The following is a 23,690-nucleotide window of genomic DNA, read 5'->3' on the forward strand; positions in this document are numbered from 1 at the left end:
TGTCTGTCGCCACAAGGCTGACATTAACATTTTTATCCATCAAGTTTTTCAGGCACTTCTTAAAAGCTTTCTTCTCCAGTGCCACCGAGGATACACCTCTGCAGACCTGCTCCAGACAGAAATCTACAATCAATCCAGAATCCAGGTCCATCATGCTGTAGCAGCAGTACTTGGCAGAATAACCTGGACTATCACACCGGCCATCTCCAGCTAACCTTACTTCCTTACCCATTGCATCTTCTAGCAGACGAGTCTGATGCTGTGTCCAAGTATGCTGCAAAACTGGGAATAAATACTCCCGTTGAATAGAATAGAATGTGCTTTCACTTATAAATTCAAGTCCTAGATAAGCACTAAATCGCGCTGTATGTGCATATGTACTTCCACTGAAAAGTACAGATGATGCCAGTAGAAGATTACCAGCTGGCATTCGTCCTATTAAAGGTTGACTTTCCCAATGCATAACTTCATGTCCACTAATGCATGAAACATTCACCGAGACATAGGATCCCAACTTCACTTTCCTCAGTTCCACTGCTGGTGTGTGGCATTGTGGACAGGTCAGTTTTAGCAACACGCAATCCAGGCAGGACTCAAACACAATGAACTTTGATTCACTTACCATCTTCTCGTCTTCATCCTGTTCCAGCACTGTGTCTTCAATCTCTGACGTAGACAAGTTGTCAGAAGTGTACAACCAGTCTGGATCCTTTTCCACATCATCGGTCCACTGAGAAATTGAGGAGCTGCTATGCATGCTCATGTTATGGACGTCCTTTCGTAGCTTGACCGGAGTACTGCAATGTGTCATCTCCGCAGCAATGTATGCACTAGAGCTACATGTGGCCTCTTCAGTGCAACTTTCATCCTTTTCATTGTGACATCTACTCTCACTCAGGCGATGATTGGCATTATTGAAACTGTGTTGTTGTGGTACGTCTGCACTCAATTCTGTTTGTACATCCCTCGATTTTTTTAAAGTATGTGTGGTCTAACAGTGGTGAGACTCCTACTTCTGGAACCTGTACAGCTGCATCAATCATAGTGTGTGGTACTGTTTGAAGGTCCTTTAGCTTGACTTGAATACCTATGCTGCTACCTTTCTTTTGGCGAAACTTTGTCTGGCATGCGACTGTACTATGACTGCAAATCCCAGTCTCCATTGCGTATACTTCCATGTCTTCGACTACCTCTTCATAGTAATCAGTTGCTTGAACCTACAATCACATAAGAAGTGTTAATCAGTCAATGCTTGACTAATGACAAAGTAAACTACTTGCACTATCTCTGCGATAACAGCATAAGCATTTTGATCGCTGAGATCCTGACTCAGTATATTCAAGGGAGTACCAATGAACTCCATTACAACTTTGTAATTTTCACTATTACTCAGACAACAATCACACAACCCGTAGATTGAATGCTTATCCACACTCGCATATTACTCTATCTTCTCATCAAAACTTACTTCCACACATTCTTGATGTGCTTGACAGTCTTCCATTCGGTCTTCCACCATGTGTCTTGACGCATCATTATCTGCATCCCTTTGATTCAGTAGCTGCACATGCTTCCTCTGCAACAGATAAAAAAAGTAAGTCTTATTAAAATTACATTCACCGGAGTGTTGACTAATCATTTGTGTGCTGAAGAGGTAATACAATAACACTCACCTTGCGTTGCACAGACCGTTGCTCTGTCACAAGGTCTTGTAATGTAGGCTGCGTTGTACTCAGAAGGTCTTCAATAAGCTGCATGTAAAAAGTACATCCGTTAACTGTTGCAAATTGAAATGCATGCAGTACCAGTATCTCACTAAGCAAATGTCAGTAGTCCAATTAAACCGTTCAGTGCTCCACTGATGTGCTCACCTTCTGCTGCTGTTTCTGCTGCAACTGATGTACTGAAGATGTCCGTGTCTTGCTGTTCGAAAGAGAGAAAATTTATGGCACTGCCCCTTTTATTAATCTCCGAATAGGTCGCTTGGGCCTCATCTCATCAGGAAGTAGCTGTTGCTGGTAGTCAAGGTGAAACTGGCTCTGCTCAAAGTGTTGAGAACAGAGGAAATGTCGTGGCTTTGCACTACCCAATACTTCCTTAATAAACTTCGGTATGCTACCAACATCTCTACCACAGTTAATCACCCACTGTCTACACAGGTTGATATCACGTGGAAACCGATGGAATGATACCCCCTGTGGCAGATTGTCTTGGCGCATACTACAGTTGATTGCAAAGCAGGATGGCATTTTGACGTTCACCTAATAAAAATAGAAATTACTATATCAAATCATACAGTAATCGCACAACTAATTCATGGAAAACTTGTTACACTACATGATATTGGTACAACCTGTAAGACTTCAACGGTTACAATCGATGTTCAATGAAATATCCAACTTTAATAATGGCTGCCTACATGTGACAGTCATGCAATACATTTGTCAGTGTCACTTTCATCCACCTTTTCTCTGCGTTCATAGTGTATCCTTGCTTTCAGCCATTACACGCCACCTGGAAGTCGACAATTACTCAGATTCAAACTGGGGCACTGTAAAAATCTACTTTTCTACATGAGCAATGTTGCAGCAGTACTAATTCAGGTGAATTTCTCCCCTCCACAAAAACACTTTGTGCTACAAATAAATGAAATGATGCAGACTGGCATACAGTGATCATATGGTAACTCTGCCACAGACAAGTACTTTAGGGATTCATTAGTCTTGCATGGACGGTGTGACCGGACCAGTACAGAATTAAAAACCACTTAGAGGACGAAATACACTTAGTTTGTCTGCATGGTGGGAAGGATGTCAACAGTTGCACAGGTGAACATTGGCCAAGGATTGAAAGCTGCTGAAGAATTGCTATAAAAAGACAATCACCATCATGATATACAACAGTGAAAACAGCTGTAAGTACGTACTCTGCTCTCAGAGCAGCGTCGATTTAAGGCGATGGTAGACAGATGTACACATGACACATTAAGTATCCAAGTCAATGATTCACACACTTTATTAGTGCACAAATTTCAAAAACAAGGTAGTGTATACAGGATTTGAAAACTAAAAGTATTTGTCAATTGAGACCAGCAATGCACAGCTATAGTAAGAATAGACATGTCAGTGTTCTGATAAAATCCATAGTCCCTCAAAGGGTTTAAATCCTGTGTACGAATCATCATCTGCACATGGAAACTGTGCTCGAATTCGCGACACTACACAAGCGGGAAGCACCATTCGATTACCAAATCCCAGCCTTCGATTGTTATGCACCCACAACACATATGCACGGTACGCCACAACCCGGTACAACCTGAAATACAGAGCAATCCTGTGGTCAGACAGACACAGACAGAGACACAGACAGATGGACAGACAGACCGACACAGACAGATGGACAGACAGACAGACAGCCACAGACAGACCGACAGACACAGACAGACCGACACCGACAGACAGACACCGACAGACAGAGACACACAACGTACTTGTTTGTCCACTGCGGTGGTTGATAACACCCTCTACGCCGCCACAGAAGCCTGAATATAGTTTTTAAAACGTGGGTATAAAGGCATGCCGAGTCAAACTGTGGATGCACAGTTATGCACGCAGTGTGACCTGATGCTGAAGTTATTTCTGCCCATTTTTCAGTTGCTCGTGGCGAAGACACACAACATAGGCATTCGAGCGACGTGGTCATCATTGTGCATTTACCACATAGGCACCATGTCATACTTGACAGACTGCTGTAATCAGGGTCTGGCGAAGGCGGTTCATTCTCACCACTGTTGCACAAACGACGCTGCTTCCTTGGCTCTCCAGGTCGATACCTGGGCTCAAATTGATATCCCTGTCTTGCACTAGTTTGACTGTGCCCTGCCATGAGTACTGTTACAACGTGGGAGAGAAGAGCCAAAGGAAATGCATGAGAATTCTCCAATGCAGAAAAAATACATGTGTTCAGTGTTCCCAATATCGCATGCATGTATATGTCCATATATATATAGCACCTGACAAAAAATCAATCACCCTCACTAAAGACACCATTGACAGTGTTTCAGTTTGGATACTGGTCAAAGTAAGCTATAACTATATATCAGAAGGCATGTAATCACATTACAAAAGAGGGAATGTAAGTAAATCCGCTGTCAGTGATGTGTTGGCTGGTTCTGCCAACCAACTTTGAATTGTAGTTTGCATATTATCAAACACACAAGACACAGACACAGACAGACACACACAAGACACAGACACAGACAGACACACACAAGACACAGACACAGACACACACACACACAAGACACAGACACAGACAGACACACACAAGACAGACACAGACACAGACACACACAAGACACAGACACACACACGCAACACACAGACACAGACACACACACACGCAACACACAGACACACACACACACGCAACACACAGACACAGACACACAGACACACAGACACACAGACACAGACACACACGAAACACACACGCACGAAACACACACGCATGAAACACACACACACACATGAAACACACACATGAAACACACACATGAAACACACACATGAAACACACACATGAAACACACACATGAAACACACACACGAAACATACACCCCTTGCTTTCACTCAGAATCTGGACATTGAAGCAGCACTGAAACCGACATTCAAAGATAATACATTTAGCCCGTGCCAGACATTAACTTAAGGTTCGATTTTCACATCACAGACCCACAGACCCCTTGCACAAGAAACACATTCATGAATATATATATATATATATATATATATATGAATACAACAGTGTTAATGGGTGTTTTAATTGTTGAAAACAATCCTAAAACAGTGAAACAATATACATGCACCAATTAAGACAATACTGCCCAATTCGGAAGATTTACAACACAAGTCTAGTCAAAATCAAGTCTAAGAAAAACCAGCAGCACTAAAAGCAAACCACTTCTCCTTGTACTCCACTTCTAAATCTAATTTTTATGCAGCTTTATTAAACTACCAACTAGCAAACAAGTATCGTGTTGAAACTACCAATGTCTGTGATACCCACACTTGTAGAAATGTTGTTTACCCAAACAAAATCTGCTGCCTGAGTACAAGTATCCACTAGTTTCATGGCAAAAAAATGATTACAGTAAAAAATGAAAAGCAAAGATGAAACAAGGTTTCAATACACTGCTTAAGGGATAACTACACAGGATATGGACCACACCATATAGATTGGCAGTCTGTCCAGTCTCCAGTTAAATCCTGTAATGAGCATCTAAAATAATGTAATCCTGGCCTTTAGTACAAATACTGTCATATGCATTTCAGTACCCCTGGCTAATATGTTATCTAACCCAAAAAAATGGCACAAAAGACTATGATCCAAAGAAAGTTGGCAGAAGAACAAAACTCAATAGATACTCAGTTAAAAACGCACCAAAATAGCGTACTGAATTAGAAAAGCACCAAAATAGCGTACAAAAATTTATTCACCGCTTTCATCTCACGACTTCATCAGAATACAAATGATTGAAACACAGTGACTTTTTAAATACAGACTTAATCAATCAATTAAAACAAACCAATTAAAATTTAAAAATACACTTATCAATTTCCAAAGAACCTTAATAAATCTTGTTCTTTTTTAATACTTAATTCACGATATTTTAAAAAACACTTAACATTGACTGTGTCATTTAAACCTGGATATTTGTCAGAAGATAATCTAACTTGCCATGATGTCTCTCTACGTTCCACATAATTTCTAAAATCCCCTGCCCTTTTATCTGGTTTGCAAACTTCCAATACTGAAAACACAAATTTTTTAAAAAATAAACAATCAACTGAATGCTTATATAAAGCATTATTCTCATCCTTGCATTTTATACTGTAGATGTGTTCCTTAATACGAGTGGCCAAACTGCGTGTAGTCATTCCAATGTAGAATGCTGGGCAAGAAGTGCACATCCCAATATAAACTACACCACTAGTATGACAGTTGATGAAACCAGGAACTTTAATGGTCCTGTCACTGTTGACCACTGAAATGTATGGTCCTACTGAAATGTAACGACAAATTCTGCAACCTTCACAGCAGAACATGCCTTTCTTAACCGTGATGTTACTATCTAAAAAGAAGTCATTACACTCTAACATTTTTTTGATATTATTAGTGTTTCTAAAAACAATTTGTGGTTTATATCCTATTATTTTTGTGATATCAATGTTTCCTTGAATCACTTTCCAATTGGTGTTAAATACGGATAAAATACTATTCATGTCTCCACTCATATCAAAAGAGCAAACAACTTTAGAATTGAAACTTCCTTCTTTGTGGTGACTGTTTAGAATAGAATTAATGCTTTGTGAATCGTTGAGAATGGCTGAATACTTGGTATGACATTTACTAAAAATGTCAGTACCATCCTTGAATAGCATATCAATATTATAACCCCTATCCAAAAACATGGATGTTATAAAATGAAACTCATTAACCAAATCATTGGTCAAAGTGGTCATCCGACATGCTCAAATAAATTGACCCCTTGGAATATTATTAATCACATGTCTAGGATGACAACTTTTGTGGTGTAAATAACCATTAGTAAATGTGTGTTTTCTATGTATTTTACTATGAAATCTATTTGCATGTATATCCCACCATAAACACACATCTAAAAAGTTCACTAACAGTCCACTGTCACCTTTGGTGAATTTCAAAAATTCAGAACCCCTATTGATGTCATTTAAAAACATGTCAATAGTGTTATCATCACCTTCTATAATAAAGATCAAGTCATCAATAAATCTACTATAAAAAGTAATGTTAACTTTTTCACTCAACAATGTTAAAATTTCAGTTTCCCACCATGCCATCACTATATTGGCAAAAGCTGGGGCTGCAGAAGACCCCATAGCTATGCCTCTCTTTTGTTTGTAATATTTGTTGTTAAACATAAAGAAGTTATTCTCCAGTATAATTTCTAAAAATTCACATATAGTTTGAATGACGTGGTTTGGAAATATTTTCTTTTTAGTCAAATACCAACGTATTACTTCTATACCTCCATCATGCGGGATGCATGTATACAAAGATACTACATCAAGTGTGAAGATAATGTGCTTGGCTGGATCAAAAACTTTACTGTTAGAAAACGTTTTAACTTTTTCTAGAAAATGCCAAGAATCTTTTGTAAAAGAAGAATCATTATTCAGTAATGGCCCCAGCATAGCATCAATAACCAGGGAAATACCTTCCGTTACAGAATGTGGAGATGACACAATGGGTCTGAAAGGCGTTTTTTTGGGTCTTTATGCAATTTGGTATGCCAAAAACAACACCAATTTTTGGATTTTCAACTACACAAAAGTTGTACAAATCAATGCTAATACGACCTGACATCAGTAAATCATATAATAATGAATTAATAAAGCTAAATTGTTTACGGATTTCAAATAAACTTGTTAATTGGTATTCTTCGTCATTATTCAAAATATTTAACATATTGGTCTGATAAATAGATTGCTCCATAATAACAATATTGGAGCCTTTGTCACTTTTCATAAATCTGTATGTGTTTCTCAAAGCTTTAAGATTTTTTATAGCCTTTCTTTCATTAACATTTAAGTTATCCTTACCACGCCTATTGTTATTTTTTAATGTTCTATTTAAATCTTCCATACATAAATCTTCAAACACCTTAATAGTGTGGTGTAATCTGGGTGTGTAAGTTGAAGGTTTGATCAAAATTTTATCAGAATTAGAAATTTCATTCATTAAATATGTTAAATTCAAAATTCTGGTAAACTTTTTTAAATCAATAACGGTCTTAGTGTAATTAGCTTTACTATAAGGGACAAATGTGAAACCATACTTCAAAACAGTTAATTCAGCATCAGTAAATACATGTCCTGTTAAATTAATAACATTAAAACAATTTATTGATTCAGTCAGGCCTCGTCCCCCGACGAATTCGACTCCAAAAAAGTGCGACTGCGAGTCAGTACAGTCAATCTATTTCCGTTGCTCACTTGGTTCTTCTTGGTAATCAATGAGTCACTGGTATTTTTGTTCTTAATACTACTATCTTTTACTGTCTTTAATGGAGAATGTCTATTGGTAGAGACATTTGGCTGTTCGATATTAATACTGACAGCTTTGCTACCAGATGAACTGGTGGCATTATCAGTCGACACTTTTGAAATAGCCACCATGTCAGAAAAATCAGTGGTATTTTCTTTGCTGTTTAAACAAGAACTGCTGCTTCGTGTATTTGCAGCAACAACAATGTCACTGAAAGAACGCCGGTCAGAATTGTCGGCTGTAGGTGGAAAATGCCCGTTAATCTTGGTGTTACGGATGTTAAGGGCAAAATTGTTGTAAGCTGTCCTGTTGTTATAGGAAGCAATGTCCCGTCTTAATTTTGAATGCTTCCGACTGGTTACCTCAGAAGCATGTGTGTTTACTTCATTGGAAAAAAATTATTTGTATTGTGATGAAGTCGTGAGATGAAAGCGGTGAATAAATTTTTGTATGCTATTTTGGTGCTTTTCTAATTCAGTATGCTATTTTGGTGCGTTTTTAACTGAGTATCTATTGAGTTTTGTTCTTCTGCCAACTTTCTTTGGATCATAATATGTTATCTAGTTATGCCAAGTATTCTCAGCATGTCAACAGAAAGGCTTTCAATGTTGGCGATTCTTTAACAGTAAAGTTATTGCAATGTACTTGCATCTTACAATCTCAGACAAGATTACTAGAAAAACAAGATGGTTAGTACAGCATTGCTACTACAAGATAGATAAACAGGCACTTTGATTAATAGGCAGAAATCAACAGAATTCAAAGATGTTAGCAACCAGAGCATCGTACAAAATGAAGGAGAGATGAAAAGCCATTGTAGTACTTGTGTCTGCCTTGGATGGGGGGATACAATGCACATTTACACTGCATAACTGCTCCTCGCCGTACTTTGACACATTGAAAGTCAGTCCATGAGGCATTTAGATGCAACAAGTATTATACAATTTTAAATGTCTCTAGATGACAGTGATAGCCGTGACATGTCATACCTATGATCCTCGCCACAAGAAATGTGGACCAAGCCATACATAGAAGTGGAACAAAGGCACAAATAGACACAGGATTATTGCTCTTATAAACTTTGAAAGATTATGAAATAGTAGATCTTGCATTAGTATGAATTTTCTAAAGGCTATGAAACATGAAACAGAACTGTGTCATTTCTTTCCCTCATTGTGTAGTGATTTGCCACTAATTTTTCCAAAAAACCTACACATTTATGTGAAATGGACCAAAAATTGTGATTCAAACAGATAAAAACACAATACAGCTGGGAACCAGTGAAAGAAGGGGCACATTTTCATATTAGTACTAACTTGAGCAGCTGACCAAAAAAAAAGAAAACACATTCACCATGCATTTCTGAAATCCAAGTAATCTCTAATGGATAATGTCAGTTAATTGTAAACCCTCCATGTTTTCTTCCAAAATTGACATTTCTGAGGAGTGAATATTAGGTGGAAGAACAACATTTAGAGTCAAATGCAGGGTCAATTGATAGGTTGGGAAATGCTTAATTCTATAAAGCAATTTGCATGTACGTAGCAAAAAATCAGGCCTAGGCAAATTATATGTGTGGGGACATCTAACGAGTACGAAAATTTGATCTTTTATAAACTGAGACACTGGATGGAACAGGTCTTGCTTTAGCATGCATTTTTCGCAAGGTTATGCAGGCTGAAACTCAGTGTCTCAGCTACTAACTAATCCTGAAAAATTTGACAGAAAACCACAAAATTTGAGAGAACAATCCCAAAAAGAAGAAGCCTTAATTGGAGTCTCACAGTCACAGCCCCCTTGCTTGCAGCCCCCACCACACACACACACACTTGCCCCCTTGCTTGCAGTCACACACACACTTGTCCCCTAGCTTGCAGTCACACACACACACACACACACACACACACACTTGCCCCCTTGCCAGCAGTCACACACACACACACTTGCCCCCTTGCCAGCAGTCACACACACACACACACACACACTTGCCCCCTTGCCAGCAGTCACACACACACACACACACACACACACACACACACACACACACACACACACACACACACTTGCCAGCAGTCACACACACACTTGCCCCCTTGCCAGCAGACACACACACACACACTTGCCCCCTTGCCAGCAGTCACACACACACACACTTGCCCCCTTGCCAGCAGTCACACACACACTTACCCCCTTGCCAGCAGTCAGACACTTGCTAGCAGTGACAGACAAACAGACAGACACACACACACTAAATGCATGCACCAATAAAGGCAATACCGCCCAATTCGGTACATTTCCATCACGTCTAGCCAAACTCAAGTCTAATAAAAAACAAGTTGCACTAAACTGAAACCATTTCTCCTTGTACTCCAGTTGTAATTATAACTTATACTCACCTTTATTAAACTACCAAGTAACATAACCAAGCAATGTGCTGCAACAAGCAATGTCTGTGATACACCCACATGTAGAAATGTATAAATGTTGGTTATCCAAATGAAATCTGCTGCCTGAAAACAACTATCTACTTGCTTCATGGGGAAAACATGACCACAGTAACAAATGAAAAGCAAACATGAAATAAGCTCACAATACACTGCAACGAGTATGTCACAATCTGAAATGTCTCGGGCTGACAGCGATGGCCCTGACACGTCATACCTATGAACCTCAGCACAAGAAATCAGGACTAAGCCATACATAAGTGGGACAAAGGCGCAAACAGGAGTAGAAATTTTAAATATTGCTCTTATTAACTTTGAAAGATCATCCAATAGTAGGTCATGCAATATTATGACGTTTCAAAAGGATATGAAATCTGAAACTGAAATGTATGCCATTATTTTCTATCTTCAGTCTCTAATGATTTGGCAGTAATTGTCCACAAAAAACCAACACAAGGTTATATAAAATGGACCGAAAATGTGATTGAAAAAGAAAATAGGCACACAATACAGCTGGGAAATCATCCCCACACACACACACACACACACACACACACACACACTTGCTTGCAGTTGCCCCCGCACACACACTTGCCCCCTTGCTTGGAGTTGCCCACACAGACATGCACGCACTTGCCCCCTTGCCTGAAGTTGCCCACACACAGAATTGCACGCACTTGCCCCCTTGCTTGCAGTTGCCCAGACACAGACACACTTGCCCTCTTGCTTGCAGTCACACACAGACACACAAGACACTAAATGCATGCACCAACCAAGACCATACCGGCCAATTCGGAACAATTCTAACACAAGTCTATTCAAACTCAAGTCTGATAAAAAGAAGCAGCACTAAACTGAATCCACTACTCCTTGTACTCCAGTTCTAATTATAATTTATATTCAGCTTTATTAAACTACCAAGTAACATAACCAAGCAACGTGCTGCAACTAGCAATCTCTGTGATACCCGCACTTGTAGAAATGTTGGTTATCCAAAATAAATCGGCTGCCTTAAAGCAACTATCTACTTGCTTCATGGGGAAAACATAACCACAGTAAAAAATGAAAAGCAAACAGGAAATAAGTTCACAATGCACTGCAACGAGTATGTCAATTTTATGTACCATAGCACACCCTCTGAACACAGTTTATAATGTATTTGCAATTAAAAGTTAGAGACTATATCAGTAAAAATACAAACAAGAAAAATACATACCTCTGGTATTGCTTCACTAGACAAGGTAGGGAGTTAGCAATTAAATTATAAATGTTACTTAGCTGCATTTTGTTTTGCTTCTGCTTTTCTGCCTTGGTGTTTAGTAGGCTTATATAGACATATACATGTGTTCAGCTGTGATGTCATAGCCCTCTTGTGGCTGCTTCCCTGGTTTACTTGGCCCAAGTTCAACAGATTGATTAATTTTTCCAACTGGAGTTCTGGAGCATGTGAGTTAGTGTGTAGGTGGAGAGATGCTGTCTTGTCTAAGCCCCGCCGACCAAGGTTGCAGTCACACACACACACACACACACACACACACACACACACACACACACCTGCCCCCTTGCTTGCAGTCACACACACACACACACACACACACACACACACACACACACTTGCCCCCTTGCTTGCAGTCACACACACACACACACACACTTGCCCCTTGCTTACAGTCACACACACACACACTTGCCCCTTGCTTGCAGTCACACACACACACACACACACACACACACACACACTTGCCCCTTGCTTGCAGTCACACACACACACTTGCCCCTTGCTTGCAGTCTCACACACACACACACTTGCCCCTTGCTTGCAGTCACACACACACACACTTGCCCCTTGCTTGCAGTCTCACACACACACACACACACACACACACTTGCCTCTTGCTTGCAGTCACACACACACACACACACACACACACACACACACACTTGCCCCTTGCTTGCAGTCACACACACACACACACACACACACACACACACACACACACACACACACTTGCCCTTGCTTGCAGTCACACACACACACACACACACACACACACACACTTGCCCCCTTGCTTGCAGTCACACACACACACACTTGCCCCTTGCTTGCAGTCACACACACACACTTGCCCCTTGCTTGCAGTCACACACACACACACTTGTCCCCTTGCTTGCAGTCACACACACACACACACACACACACACTTGCCCCTTGCTTGCAGTCTCACACACACACACACACACACACACACACTTGCCCCCTTGCTTGCAGTCTCACACACACACACACTTGCCCCCTTGCTTGCAGTCTCTCACACACACACACACACACACACACACACACACACACACACACACACACACACACACACACTTGCCCCTTGCTTGCAGTCTCACACACACACACACACACACACACTTGCCCCCTTGCTTGCAGTCTCTCTCACACACACACACAGTTGCCCCTTTGCAGTCTCACACACACACACACACACACACACACACACACACACACACACACACACACACACACACACACACACACACTTGCCCCCTTGCTTGCAGTCTCACACACACACACACACACACACACACACACACACACACACACACACACACTTGCCCCCTTGCAATCTCACACACACACACACACACACACACACACACACACACACACACACACACACACACACACACACACTTGCCCCTTGCTTGCAGTCTCACTCACACACACACACACACTTGCCCCCTTGCCTGCAGTCTCACTCACACACACACACACACACTTGCCCCCTTGCTTGCAGTCTCACTCACACACACACACACTTGCCCCCTTGCTTGCAGTCTCACTCACACACACACACACACACACTTGCCCCCTTGCTTGCAGTCTCACACACACACACACACACACACACACACACACACACACACACACACACACTTGCCCCCTTGCTTGCAGTCTCACACACACACACACACACACACACACACACACTTGCCCCCTTGCTTGCAGTCTCACACACACACACACACACACACACACACACACACACACACACACACACACACACACACACACACACACACTTGCCCCTTGCATGCAGCCACACACACACTTGCCCCTTGCTTGCATTCACACACACACACACACACACACACACACACACACACACACACACACTTGACCCCTTGCTTGCAGTCACACACACACAACTTGCCCCCTTGCTTGCCCCCTTGCTCGCAGTCACACACACTTGCCCCCTTGCTTGCAGTCACACACACACACACACACACACACACACACACACACACACACACACACACACACACTTGCCCCCTTGCTTGCAGTCACACATACTTGCCCCCTTGCTTGGAGTCACACACACTTGCCCCCTTGCTTGCAGTCACACACACTTGCACCCTTGCTTGCAGTCTCACACACACACACAAACACACTTGCCCCCTTGCTTGCAGTGGTAGAAAAAACGCATTTTATTTTTAACGCCAACATCAGTCTAGTCAAATCCTCACCAGCTCACCTATTTGTTTCACAGTTTGTTAACTGGGTTAGTATGGCTCATTTCTTAGCAGAGACCCATGAGTTTAAAAGCGAGGATACTGCACCGATTAAAAAATAAAATAAAAAATAAAAAAACTACCTCAGTCTTATTTATTAGCTTCAGAGCTGGTAATCAACTTCTTTATCAGACAATCAACTGCCTTGTCAGACTTGTGTTTCCACGTGCCAAGCATCACTCGCTGACGCACATTTCGATTTGGGTTAGTATGGCTCATTTTGAGCAGAGACCCATGAGTTTAAGAGTTAGGATACTGCACCGATTACTAAAAAATAAATAAAAATAAAAGAACTACCTCCGTCTTATTAAATAGCTTCAAAGCCGGTAATCAGCTTCTTTAATCAGACAATCAACTGCTTTGTCTCACTTGTGTTTACACGTGCCAAACATCACTCGCTGACGCACATTTTGATTTGTGTTAGTATGGCTCATTTTGAGCAGAGACCCATGAGTTTAAGTGGTAGGATACTGCACCAATTACAAATAAATAAATAAAAATAAAAAAAACTACCTCTGTCTTATTTATTAGCTTCAGAGCAATCATCAACTGCTTTGTCAGACTTGTTTCCACGTGCCAAACATGATTCGTAGTAATCTCTGAAGCCATGCAATTTGCATTAATTTTCCTAACACAATTTATAGCACTGGTTTACATTACATTTTAACATCAGCCTAGCATCCGACTCGCAAATACTAATGACAATTGCACAAACCAGCAAACAAAAGCGAACGGAGCATACTAATTAAAAAAACATATACATATATGTTATAAAACAAGCTTATACTCAAAACATTTTTGCTAACTGGGTTACTAATAACATAAATAACATTTTAACAACCAAAAGCGAACAGAGCACATTAATTTAAAAAAACAACCAGAACTACATAAATAAAATGCAGAAAACTCGCCAGCAATACCAGAAATTAAAAGCAGTGTGTAAAAAACGCTACGAACGCCTGGGCGGTAAAATTAGATTATTACACATTTAAATACACTAAATTTACAGTTAAATAGACTAAAAATACTTACCAAAACTCTGAATTATCTCAACGCTCGAAGATGCAGGCAATACAGTTGTAGCAGGTCCTTCCCTGGAAATGGAGCCGACAAGATTAACTTCGAGAGAAAAGAAGTTCCACACAGCAGCTACTCCTTTTTATTAGGGTTATAGTGGGCTGGCCAAGGCGGCGATGACGTCACAATGTGGGTGGATCACAGGGGCTTTGATACAGCATGCTAATAAGGCAGTATTTACGTCACTTAGGGGGAGGAAACTTCCTGTGATCTACTCGAGGAGCTATGGCAGATGTGACATCATTATTTCTGAGCCGAAAAGAGGTTTTTCATTTTGTTTTTTAAAACGGAAACTAATATAGTACGGAGGGTTAGGAAGGTAAGCTGTAAACCATTTTCGATGATTTTATTTTAAAGCTGCAGTTATTATTGTTTTTGGCCTGTAGCACATAAGGGGGACTTAAGGAGACAGCAGATAGAGCTTTTGTATTTGTTATCCCATTGTTTTCCTTTAATACTCGTGTTTACTTGGGACTCATTGGGAGAAATTTTTAAATGTACTGCATCTGTGCACTGGGCAATCATGTTTCATTTTACTTGGTCAGGCTACTTCAAGCAGTTGGTCGGGTAAGATGCCTCATTTTTGGTCCCTGTGTGTGCTGTGCCAGATCAATGAAGTAGTGGCTTGGGGGAATGTTTCATTTCAGAGCATGTGCACATGTGGACATACTACTAAGAGACTCCTTGGACACTATTGTTTCATTATAGTACCTGTGTTTACTTGGACTGACCACTGAAGGGGTTTGTTGGGAAACTGCTCTATTTTTGGTGCTTGTATGTAGCAGGGCAGGTCTGTTAAATGGTGGCTTGGGGTACTGTTTCATTTCAGTGCTTGTGTGAGTGCTGTGGGTCTCCAGGGTGGGGAAAGGTTGATTTGTAGTGCATGTGCGCACTTCAACTTACTACTAAGGGACTCACTGGGTACTAGTGTTCCATTTCAGTACTTGTGTTTACTAGACAATTTACTGAGGGGTCAGTTGGGAAATCTTTATTTTATGTTGCTTGTGTGTAATACGACCAACCAATTAACTGGGCATTTTCTGGACCAGTAGGACTTTTGAGGTAAACAAATGTCAAATAAAATACATTCCAGAAATCTCAGACAAGTCCTACAGCCATGTAACAAATTACAGGGACCAAGTAATGGCAAAACTGCATTAATAGGTAAATGGCCAAAGACCATATATTTCTAATGTCCTTGATTTTGCGTAATACTCAGTTTTGTAATCAAAGCTTGGACATGCCCATCACAACTTTCAATAGGGTGAAGTACTGGTGATTTCAGTAAGTATATGATACTTTAATCTTAAATGACTAATTAAAAACATGTGAATGCAAAAATGTAAGTCCATTAAAAATATTCTATGTTTATAGCTTAGTTAAAATTTTGTAGGTATTTTAGCCTAACAGGAAGCATGAGAATATGAGCTGGAAGGTTTGCCAAACAGAGCGTTTCCAATTACTATGGATCATCAATCTAAATTTCAGGACAGGAGGAGGCTATGGTACATCAAAAAATAAGTGCCCCACTGTCAGAAAGAAAAGGCTAGAACAAGGAAACAATACGAGTGAAGTCCCCTACTGTGAGCTGTCAATCACAGCAACAACAGCTCAAATTACCTTTAGCACTTTGACAGCTGGGGTGGTGAAGTGTGAAGGAGGAGGGGAGATGAGTTGAGGAACTACAACTCAGGCATCACAAAATACTGCAAATTAGCCAATGTAAAAAGACGTAGTAGGAAAAATTACTTTGTTCTTTGGTATTATCACTGTTTGTGTTTTAAGAAATTAATTGAGCAGCAAGAAATGTTGGTTAAAACTGATTGACAGGGAGAAAGTGGTGTATGCATGTAAAATGAATGCAGTGACAGCAGCTTTGGAAGAAAGAAGCCTGAATGATGCAGTGTTTCAAAGACAAACACTACATTGTGGGATACCTAGAGGAAGAGTAAAAAATCAAAATCACTTCAAGATGCCAGAACCCATGTGGTTAAACTCTGAAATTACGTATAAAATATTTAAAAAACTGTAAATAGTCCCAGAGTGGTGTTAAAATATGGGAAACACCAAACCATGATATTGAGCCTTTTGAGTTCCGGTTCTCCTTTAACTAGGATGTAGTTTGCTCTAATCAGTAGTAATGTGTGGGGTGGGTACTTGCTGTTCTAAAATGCACTTTTACAGCCCCGTTTATATTGTTTGGCATGAACAGGCTGGTTTAAAGTTAAACAATATGTATATTTTCCATACCTACTTTTAAGCATATAAAAGTTGATATGTTTAACATTATTAAAATATTTCATACTTTTTGTTCCTGAGGATCTCTTTTCTGTGATGAATAAAGGCTTGCTTATTTGGAACACTACCTGGGTTTCATGATTTTTGGAAATTATTGTAACTGGGCTCATCAACAAAGTTTTAAGACCACTAGTTCCTCTGTTTTTTTTTTTTAATGTTATAAACATTTGCTCACCAATTGCAATTCTTTTCTTCAGTATGTGTGGTTCTCAGTAGAAGAGCACATTGGTTGGTGTGTGTGTGTGTGTGTGTGTGTGTGTGTGTGTGTGTGTGTGTGTGTGTGTGTGTGTGTGTGTGTGTGTGTGTGTGTCTTTATCCAGATACCAGTCATTTCAGTGAAATTTCACTTCATTGAAACTCAAATGGCCAAACCCATTTCATTGAAAACTCATTTTGGCTCCCTACTGAAATGTCAGCACTCAAAATACCGAGTGCCAAAAAGATGGAAAAAAAAAAAGAATGAAAACCTAGAGAATAGCTAATTTTAAAAATTCACTCTTCTCCTTAAATGTCTTTTTGCAGTGGGGCAAGTGTCCTTGTATCCCCCATGTGGGGGGGGGGGCAAACCCTCCCTCACAAACTTACATATTCCAACTCTGAGATCAGAATATGTCAGAGAAAAGGGAATATTCTGTGAAACGTCATCTCAGACTTAGTATATGCCTGCATTTCAGGACTTGCTGTAGTTAGGGTTGCCACCTTTCCGATTGGCCAAAGTGGGACATTTGCACTACAAACATCAGATTTTGCAGGGCAAAACATACCCACGGCCAGTACAAAGGACATAACTTCAGTTGTTTGCCTGAATAAAAGTTTATTCTTGTAGCATTTTTGTTCCTTATTCTGTTTTGTATAACATGGAGGTGTTTTAGATACAGAATAACTGTTTTATGCAACTATTACATACAATATAGAAAATACTTTTGTCCTAAAATCCCAGGACATTTGCCATTTTCTCACAATATTTTGTAGGACACAACTGCCCAAAGAGGGACTGTCCCTCGCAAAGTGGGACAGGTGGAAACCCTAGCTGTAGTGGGTCCCGATATTTCAAATGGTTACCCTTATTTCACTGAAAGCACATTTCATATAAAAGTTTAGAAGTACATAGAAAGTGTAAAGTGGTGTCATTTCTTATCATAGGGGTTATTAGAGAAGAGAGTCTAGCAGAGGATGTGTGGATTGCAATGGTCAGCATTTTGTTGTAGCCCCAGATCTGTATATGTGTGTTAGCCTTCCAGCATTGATTCATTGTGTGTGTGTTTTTTTCTTTTAATTTCTTTTCTTTTCTCCATGGTTGAGCGACCATGGAGTTAGTATTCATAAGTAAGGGGTGGGGTGCAGGGGGTTTGTGCCCCAGCAAAAACATGTTTTTAGGATACATTTCTTGTGAAGAAGGATTTCTATGAAATGAGTTTTCAATTAAATTAGTTTTTAATTAAATGGATTCAGCCATTTGAGCTTCAGTGAAATGTAGATTTAATAGGTTCATAGGTTCATAGGTTCATACTAGGTTATCTGCCCTAGGGCATTTATAAGCCTAGCCAGAGTGTGTATGGCTTTCGCCACCCATTTTAAATTAATTTTGCTATGCCCTTTTTCGAGGTTAGTATACTGCGCTTCTGTCTAACAGTGACACAGAAGTGATACCCGGGGTAAACCTACGATCTCCCATCCACTCATCAAGATTCCTCTTGAAGAGAGTCAATGAGGGACTCTGCCTAACCTTGACTGGGATTTTATTCCAGAGTGAAGGGAGCCTCTGGGTTATGAATCTGTCCCTCCAGCATGTCCTATTTATTTCAGTGCTGAGGTTTAAGTCCCTCGAGCGCGTAGCTCGATGGGATTTGGATTTTCTGAGGTGCAGCATGTCCATTAATTCCGGGTTGGACATGGCTTTATAAGTCAGGCACAGATCGCCTCTGAGCAGGCGGTATGCCACTGAGTAGAGCTGAAGTTTCTTTAACCGGGCAGCATACGGCATCTGTTTGAGCCCCTTGATCCTCTTGGTGAGGTACTTTTGGGGTCTTTCCAGTTGCTGCAGGTGTCTGGTAAGGTACATCCCAAAAGGGGCATTGTACTCAATTATGGGCCTGATGAGGGATGAGTAAAGAGGCACGATGACCTCCCCTGATCTGAAATGACAAACCCATATTTCCCTACTACTCACCAAAATAATGGACTCTTGCTATTGTGAACAGTGCTAGACCTTTCACAAGCATTAAAGCGTCACACTGCTGGAATAAATGGTAGGACACTGCTTACAAAAAAGAAGGTTAAGTGATCTAACAAGAAAGTCATAGAAAAATGAATCTTATCAGGATATTTTATTTAGTCACATAAATGGTGCAGAGTTCTGCACACTGTGTATACTTTCATTTTTTGTCAATGAAGATTAGTTAATCTACATGTATAAAAAAAGTCTTCTTTAAATATAATTAGGGTATGCATATAAATATAAAAATAAATGCAAAAAAATCACTAGGGGACAAGGAAGAACAGTGGTGCAGAAAAGATTTCAAGAAATATGAAGCATCAATAAAGCCCATGATTCCGGCTGCCTAGTGTCTATCCTCCTTCTGGACTTATCCAAGGCCTTCAATACTATCTCTCATAACCTTCTCCTATGTAAACTCTCTAATCTTAGACTATCCTTCTCTTCTGTAAACTGGTTGACTAGTTACCTCTCCAACAGGCAACAAGCTGTCAAATGGAAAAAAAGCCACCTCCTCCTTCCTTAATACCCCTACAGGTGTACCTCACAGTTCCATATTAGGTCTCCTACTCTTCAATATTTTTATAAATGACTTCCACCAGAGCATCCCTAATGCTAAACGTATACAATATGCAGATGCTTCAACGATCATTTGTTCTGCCACCTCCACCTCTGCTCTCATAAACTAACCCAAGATGCCTTCTCTTCTACTGAGCGCTGAATGTTAGATAACCACCTAGCAGTCAGTGTCAAAAATTAAACTCATGATATTTACTCCTTCAAAAACCACTATTATAGACTAGAACTCATTCTCCATTACTAACCTAAACAATGCCTCTCTCGAGGTAGTATCCCATGCAAAACGTCTAGGTGTCCTCATTGATTAACAGTTTAAGTTCAGTACCCACCTACAAGCTAATGTCAAGAAAACCCACCAGAAACTTGGTATGCTTTACTGCCACAACTGCCACCTCACCCCCTCTACTAAGTTTGTTCTCGCTACCACATACCTCATTCCCTCCCTCTTATATGGTGCCCCACTTCTTACTAACCTTCAATATTCTCTAAAGACAAAATTCTCTTCCTGTGACAACAACATTTCTAAGTTCATTACCGGCTACAAATCCACCCACCACTGTAACGCCCTACACAAACTAAATTGCTTAGAACTGCCCATTCATCTTACCTATAGTCAATTCATTCATGCTCACAAACTTATCTTCAATCCCTCTCTCTGCCCCTCCCTTGCCTCCTCTCTGAAATTGCATCTACCCGATAGACTTCTAAGATCCAATAACCAGAATCTGATTGAATTGCCCAAGCCTGCCCGCCCATCAGGCAAACATCTACTATCCTTTTCTTTAGCACGCTTTTGGAACTTTCTGCCACCTCTTATTCATACCACCCATAACCACACTAATTAAGTCCCTGCTTCTTTCCCATCTGACATACCTCTGGGAATGTTCCTGTTCTCACCCCACATGACTCCCGTCTGCACTGTACCCTGTTTTCTCTCTCTCTTCCTTGCTCTCTTTTCTCATTCTTCATACTGCAACTACACTGTCCCTTACCTACCTTTCTCTCTTCCTCTTTACTCTTACACTATTTTTTCTTACTATACCCTCTTTTCTTACTTATACACTTAACTCCTCTTATTCCGTACCCTACTATAACTCAAGATACAATCTTTTGCCTCTACTGTTATATTTCCATTGTGTAATCAAATGTATTTGTGAATATTTACTAATGTTTTTCTTAAGTTTTCTTTTTTTAAGTTTCTACTGTAAACTGTAATTTCTTAGACTATGTTCTTCACCTGTTTTACTGTATTACTTAATGTTAATGATTTGTTTACATTGTATAATGTTTTTGTGGAGCTTTTCTCCCCGGGACTCCATTGAAAATGGCCTCTTCTTGGCCCAATGGACTATCCCAGTAAACAAACTGTAAATAGATAAATAAATAAAATTATTTAGTAAATCTTCATAGAATACATGCTATAAAAAGGAGATCACTAACAAAATAAATGATTAAACCATAACTGTGGCAGTGTTAACATCTTGCTGGATTAGATCTGAGGGAAACTTAACACAAAATTATATAATGAAAAAAGCTATACCCTCATAATGGGAACACCATCACAAATGTGTATTTCTGAAGAAATAAATCCAGCATGAGACAATGACAGCCATGTAAATACAGACAAATTACTGGTCTGGCTGAGTTCTTAAGTCTTCTTCTGACAGTGCATATGATCACTGTGTATTTTAGCATCTTTCTGTTTTGTTGAAGATTTTACTGTGGACCATACTGTAAGGAAGCATCAGCTTACAGGACTCGGAAGAAACACAGCTTACATCATTGAAATTGCTGGCATCACAAAAGCAGGAGCTGGAGTTAGGAGCCTGCCAATATTCCTGACTACACTGGAATATGGTAATGTTTTTGCTGATTTTTTTTTCTTTAAATTATGATACGAGCAAAAAAAATGTTTTGCAGTTAGTAAAATATAGCTGAGTATGGGGTCTAGTATAGTAATCCTGTATTACTGGTGTTAAACAGGAAACTGTTCTGGAATAAATGCCTTTAATGGGTGCATATAACTTACAGTTTGGAACTCAATTCTGTAAACCTGTTAACTGTTCTGAATAGTCGCACTAAATATACTGTACAAATAGGTTCATGCTTTACTTCTTCTAAACATTCTTCTAAACTTTATACGTGCATAGCTTTATTTGTCACTCATATGACCTATTGGCCTTCAAGAAGCTTCAATACTCTTAACTCCAAGTTGATAACTGTCTTCTTCCCATGTATGTGTTAGTATTATTTCTGAAGAAAGTTAACAAATGATTTTGCTGTCTTTGCTAGCTTTTTATTAAAGTGCAAGACCTATCTTGCCTGTTCTGGCATTTCAAGAAGTAAACTGCTATGCAAGTAAGAAATAGTGAATTCCAAAACTTACTATTACACCTCAAAAGTGTTTTTTGCAAGTGGCTTCTTCCCTCCTGTAACAAAAGTATAGGGGATTGTGCCCCACCGTTGTTATTTAAATATACAAACTCTGGCATTACTGTATTTTGGAGTAAATACATTGAGGTGTTATAACAACAGACTTTGTATAAGGTTTTCCTCATTTACACTTTAAATTTTGTTATTCCAAGAATAAAAATTACTGTCCTTGGAATTTCAACACTTGTTCATCTTTGTACGTGAAGTGTGATATCGGAGTTGATATATTTAAGTCGTTCTAACTTGCTATACTACAACATAATGTATATATTGTTTTTTCGGTGCCCTTCTCCAGGTAGAGCATTTCCTAGGCACTACAACTCCAATGCATAAAACAGTGCTAGGACTAAATATAATTAAATTAAATAAATAAAGTGCCCTACCTATCAACATAAAAGATAAAGTGTAACACACATAACTTTTAATAGGTATAGCATGCAATTAAATAAAACAAAGCAATATAAATAAATAAAATAAAAATAATGCATGTACATGGGACCGTTGGCAGACTGAAATAAAGTAAAAAGAATGAATATCAGTAAGGACGGTGATACACTAAGTAAAGAAAGCATGCAGATGTTAAACCAAGGTCCTAGCTGCCTAAATTGGTAGTAGCACAGATGGATGTGCAAGTTCCCTAGTGCAGTGGCCAAATTTCCCCTAGAAAGTGTGAATATCACCTCAAGTGTCTCCTGAAAAGAGGCCACTGGCCTAGTGGGACTAACCTGATCAGCAAAGTGAAAACAAACTAAATATGCAGCACAAGCCACCTCTGAGCTCATATGTGCATTTCACACCATAGTATATTTTTACAGATATTCTATTCATTTTTTCTGTGAAAACTTGAAAATAAAATAGCTGACTTACAAGTATGATTTGTTTAGACTGCGGTGGTGGTGCTGCGGAAGCATTGTCGCCTCACAGTTAGACGTTGCCCGTTCGATTCTCAGTTAGAGGGTCTTCTGTGTGTCGACAGGCG

General features: G+C 39.8%; 1 protein-coding gene across 1 annotated transcript in view; it reads left to right on the top strand.

Moving 5' to 3' along the window:
• Positions 1 to 23,690, top strand: part of LOC122794706 (interleukin-6 receptor subunit beta-like) — a 1,250,292-nt gene that overhangs the window by 1,120,979 nt on the left and 105,623 nt on the right. Inside the window, exon 12 of the mRNA XM_044063351.1 lies at positions 21,992 to 22,135. Within this exon, the coding sequence (XP_043919286.1) occupies positions 21,992 to 22,135 (144 nt within the window). The remainder of the gene's footprint in view (positions 1 to 21,991; positions 22,136 to 23,690) is intronic.

This window comes from Protopterus annectens, chromosome 2.part1 (genome assembly GCF_019279795.1).
Source record: "Protopterus annectens isolate FY-2018-M chromosome 2.part1, PAN1.0, whole genome shotgun sequence".
In the NCBI taxonomy this organism is placed as follows: Eukaryota; Metazoa; Chordata; order Ceratodontiformes; family Protopteridae; genus Protopterus; species Protopterus annectens.